General features: G+C 45.5%; 1 protein-coding gene across 1 annotated transcript in view; it reads right to left on the bottom strand.

The window, feature by feature from the left end:
• LOC109938430 (probable ATP-dependent RNA helicase DDX60) overlaps nucleotides 1–4,609 on the bottom strand; it is a 144,997-nt gene extending 140,388 nt beyond the window's left edge. The window contains exon 1 of the mRNA XM_048594078.1: nucleotides 4,003–4,609. Coding sequence (XP_048450035.1) covers nucleotides 4,003–4,237 — 235 coding nt within the window. The 5' untranslated portion in view covers nucleotides 4,238–4,609. The remainder of the gene's footprint in view (nucleotides 1–4,002) is intronic.
• Between the last annotated feature and the right edge of the window lie 397 nt (nucleotides 4,610–5,006).

Raw genomic sequence — 5,006 nt, 5'->3', positions numbered from 1 at the left:
GGAGTGGGTGGGGGGGTGGCCTGTGGGAGCGGCAGCAAGGTTCTTCCAGCCTTGGAGGGCTACGGGACCCGCGGCAGGGGAATCTTTGAGATGGTGGTACTGGCAAGGCGACGTTCGCAATCGGAGCCAGTGACTCTGGGCTGTGGGGTAAGTGTGGGTTCAGCGGCATCACTGGAGTAGGTCCTGTGGCGAAGAGATGGTGCCTAAAATCAGGCAACTCCTAGGTGGGTGAGTCAGGGCCAGGCACTGGCGAGGCATTGGAGGTCTCCCTTCAGGGTAGGTGCTGACATGGACTGGGTCAGAAAGGCTGATATCTTCAACTTTTTCCTTCTTTATTTTTCTAATTTATTCCCATGACCTACAACATTGGGCTATTTAGTCCTTTAATTTTCTTTGTTTGCTAAGAAATTAATCTTAAGTGTCTGTACCTGTTTCTTTCATTATTCATTCATCATGAGATGAGAACAGCGCTGACCAGGCAGCATTTATTGCCCAGAGGGTAGTTAAGAGTCAGCCACAGTCTGGAGTCACATGTAGGCCAGACCAGGTAAGGATGGTAGTTTCCTTCCCTAAAGGGCATTAGTGAAACAGATTGGTTTCTCCTGACAATAAATCATGGATTCATAGTTATCACTAGATTCTTAATTCTGGATATTTTTTAATAGGATTCAAAGTCCACCCTCCAGCGTAGCAGGATTCAAACCCAGAACACTCCCTTGGTCTCCGGACTAACAGTCCAGCAACAATACCACTAAACCATTTCTTCCCCACCTAGGTACCTTTGTACCCAAGCTGGCACTGCAATGTAGTGACTGTAAACTTTTCACTGTATTCATTTGACTACATGCCACAATAGAGCTAATTAATTCATTCGATTAATTTTTGAAGGCCATGGAATGCAGATAGCGCAACCCGGATACAAACTGCTTGCTACAAGAAGGGGTCTTTCCTCAGGGCCTCATATTATTAACATCCTTCTTGTCTCCAATCTACTGCCCATGCAAAGGGTTTTTTACACCTTATCTAGTCTATTCGGGCACCCCATGGGCACTCTTGATTTTTTGTCAAGGCCAACGTTTCTGTTTCAATTTGTTTCGTTCATTCAATTTAAAATCACATAGTTTTGAGGAAGGGTCACTGGACCCGAAACGTTAACTCTGATTTTTTTCGTCACAGACGCTGCCAGACCTGCTGAGCTTTTCCAGCAACTTCTGTTTTTGTTCCTGATTTACAGCATCCGCAGTTTGTTCGGTCTTTTTTTTGGAATCGCCCAGTGGTTATACCACCGATGGAAACCATTCCGCCCATCGTGCTTGCACCGGATCTATTCCCTAGCACCAATCTCCTGCCTTTCCCCATGCCCCTGCACACGATTTCTACGCAAATTAGCATCCAATGCCCCTGTTGAAGATTTCAACCGAATCTGCCTCCACCACATTTCCAGGCAGTCCAGTTGAGACCCTCAATACTCACTGTGTGAGAACATATTTTTTGCATCGTGCTTGCTCCGTTTGCACATCACTTTAAATCTATATTCTGTCGTTTTGTTCCTTTTACAAGCAGGAACCCTTTCTCCCTCTTTATCCAGCCTGCTGCTGATTCTGAAAACTCCCACCAGATTTACTCTTAACCGTCTTCAAGTGTGCAGTTTGTCAGATTGAACGTGGACCCTTTGTTCTTTATTCATTCACGACATGAGGGTGTTGCTGGTTAGGCCAGCGTTTATTGCCCATCTCTAATTTCCCAGATGACAGTCAAGAATTAACCACATTGCTGTGGGCCTGGAGACACATGAGGAAGTGAGCATGGCAGCTTTCCCTCCCTAAAGGACCTCAGTGAGTCAGATGGGTTTTTGCTGACAATCAACATGGTCATCATTAGATTCTTAATTCCAGGCTTTTACTTGAATTCAAATTTCACCCTCTGCCGAGGCAGGATTTGAAATCAGTTCCCCAGATCATTACCGGGGTCTTTATGATTAATAGTCTGGTGATAATACCACATGGCCATTGCCTCCTCTTATACCATGAATTGGAAACACTACTGACCCCAATTTCTACCTCATCACTCGGTGAAAAGGAGCTATGCTGAGGACCTATTGCCTTCTTGCCTTGTATTCCTTTCAGTCCAGAGGAACGGGTCTATTTGACTAATCTGGTTGGATCTTTGTTTAAATGTGCAGTATTGGAGGGGTGGGGGAGGCGGGGGTGATGTTGTGGAGTGGGGTATAAAGGCATTATCAGGGCCTCAGGGCCTATGTTTGTAATATTGGTTGTAATATTGGGCTCACAGTCTAAGGATACAGGCTGGGCCATTTAGGACTGAGATGAGGAGGAATTTCTTCACCCAGAGAGTGGTGGGCCTGTGGGATTCTCTGCCACAGAAAATGACTGAGACCAAAATATTGAATGTTTTCAAGAAGGAGTTGGTACAGTTCCAGGGCTGAAGAGATCAAAGGGTAAGTGGAGAAACTGGGAACAGGACAGTGAGCTGGATGATTAGCCCTGGTTCTATTGAATGGCCCAGCAGACTTGAAGAAGCTGAATGGCTGACCCCTGCTCCTGTTTGGTACTTTTCTATAAACTGAGGGGGCTGTGATGGTTTCCCCATCAGGTCAGTCCTGTTGGGAGATGTAGGGAGTTCTGGTCTGTGTGATCAGTAACCCTGCCCGAACTCTCAGGCAGCCTGGATCACCCATAGGTCCCTGGTTCTGACACGGGATTTAATTTCAGAATGTGAAGTGAAGGAGGCAGTAGACGGGTGTTTCAGGGCAAAGAATCTCTGCGTTTGTTAAATGCAAAGGTGCGCATATAACAAGAAATAAAAAAGGCAAAATAAACAGGGAAATAACACAAACGTGAACAAAATACAAGAGATAAAAAGACAAATTTAAAACAGTGAAACTGACACTATCAGTTATTAACTTAATACAGGCTAATTACTATTAGAAACTGAAGGGTAGTTTCAAACACAGAAACTTTAATCAGACTTCCTGATCTTGATCTTGGGGTTCCCTGCACTGTCATCATCCCACCTTCCCCTCTCTGCTAGCTAGGTTGGATACTTTGGCTCTTGAGGGAATAGGCTCACCGCTGGGGATAAACATGATTTTGAAATACAGCTGGCTGTTCCCACTGCAGTAGCCAGTGTTTCGCTGAAGACTTCAGACGGTGTAGGCCTTTAGTCTGGTTTGAGAACTTGGTTTTCCTTACTTTATGGTGGTTTTATGAGCCGGTTTTCACCTCAAAATGTGTCTGAAGGCTCGTCAGTCACCCAAAATCTCTGACTCTGCCCTTACATCTGTCCACCTACCTACCTGTTCTAAAACACTCCTTAAAACCTGCCTCACTGACCAATAGCTTTGTTGTCTCACCTAATATCCCCTTTCAATGTGGCTCAGTGGCATATTTTGTTTACCTGTGCCCCTGTGAAACACCTTGGAACATTTCATTGTATTCAAGGTGACATACATATTCTAATCAACCTGTTCAGAGATGTTATTACACAGCTTTGGAGGAGGTGGGACCTGAACCCTGGGCCTCCTGGCTCAAAGGTAGGGATATGACCACTTTGCCAGATGTGGAGATGCCAGTGTTGGACTGGGGTGGACAAATTCAGAAGTCACATGACACCAAGTTATAGTCCAACAGGTTTTTTTTTAAATCACAAGCTTTCGGAGCACAGCTCCTTTGTCAGCTGTAGTACTTTGTCCGAAGAGGTGATATATAAATGCACGTCACTGTTGCTTTTAAAATCAGTGTCCCTGCTGAGTTGTCCACTTCGTACCTAGTAATGTAATCATGACAGTCCTTCACGTCTCCCCTTAAAACTGGAAGTCAGTGTTACCTGATATTTGCAGTTTACCATTGTGCATTCACCGAGGTAGGGATAGAATAACAAGCCACACTTACTAAGTGAAACAGTGCCTTCTTTTCCCAAAAGAAACATCTGTGTGCACTCTTAACCCCTTACCTCCCATCCGCGAGGAGTTACCTCCTTTACCTGAACCAGTCGAGGCCTTGAGGAGCAGCTTATCCAACCTCTCCTCCTCTCTGGTGTCACTCAACTGCTTGAGGTCATTCCACGTATTCTCCACCGCCGCATCCTCGTCCAAGTCTTCTGCCTCATCCTCATCCGGACTATCTTCTTCACTGAGGCTGAGATTGGCTTCCATGTCGGAATAGCCCCTCGCCTCCTCTTGACCCTGATGTTGTCGAGCCTTACCCCCACTGTGCATGGTGGAGGGTTGTGACCAGCACTCTGTTGGGGTTTCTCAGTCAGCTTCCAGGTGCTCTGGTCAGCCCTCTTTCTCAATACGAATGTCACTAGTAGGCTCAGATCATCCCTGTCCTCGATTGCCCCTTTCCAACTCCCTACTCCTTTATTAATTGCAGCAGGGACAGTTTGCACGAAGTCACCTTGATTCTCCACTGTACAGTAACCAGCAATAGTCCCAGGCTCTGCCCTCCTGTTTTGTTTTCTTGCTGAGTGACTAATCCTGGGTGTCAAAGTACTGACGTTGCTGAGTACAGTGTATGGGTTTCGGCAGGAGTTAAATATTCTCGGGAAAACGAAACTGAAAAAAAGCTTACGTAATGCATGAACAGAAACAAAGTTGCTGGAGGAAGTTCTAAGGAAGAGTCACCGGACCTGAAACGTTAACTCTGATTATTTTCTTTACAGATGCTGCCAGACCCGCTGAACTTTTGCAGAAACTTCTGTTTTTGTTTCTGATTCACAGCATCCGCAGTCCTTTTGTATTTTTTTTGTTACGTAATGCATGATCTATTTAAGTTTCGTTTCCCTTCACCAGCGAATGCGGAACATTAATTGTTTTAGAGATAGTAGGAACTGCAGATGCTGGAGAATCTGACATAACAACCCGAAACGTCAGCCTTCCTGCTCCTCTGATGCTGCTTGGCCTGCTGTATTCATCCAGCTCTACACCTTGTTATCACAGAACAGTAACTGCTGAGTCAAATGTCCAAACTCCTTAAAGAGAAATA

This window comes from Rhincodon typus, chromosome 3 (genome assembly GCF_021869965.1).
Source record: "Rhincodon typus isolate 14 chromosome 3, sRhiTyp1.1, whole genome shotgun sequence".
NCBI classification, from domain to species: domain Eukaryota; kingdom Metazoa; phylum Chordata; class Chondrichthyes; order Orectolobiformes; family Rhincodontidae; genus Rhincodon; species Rhincodon typus.
Note: the sequence above shows the minus strand (reverse complement) of the source record. Positions and strands in the feature narration are given on the sequence as shown.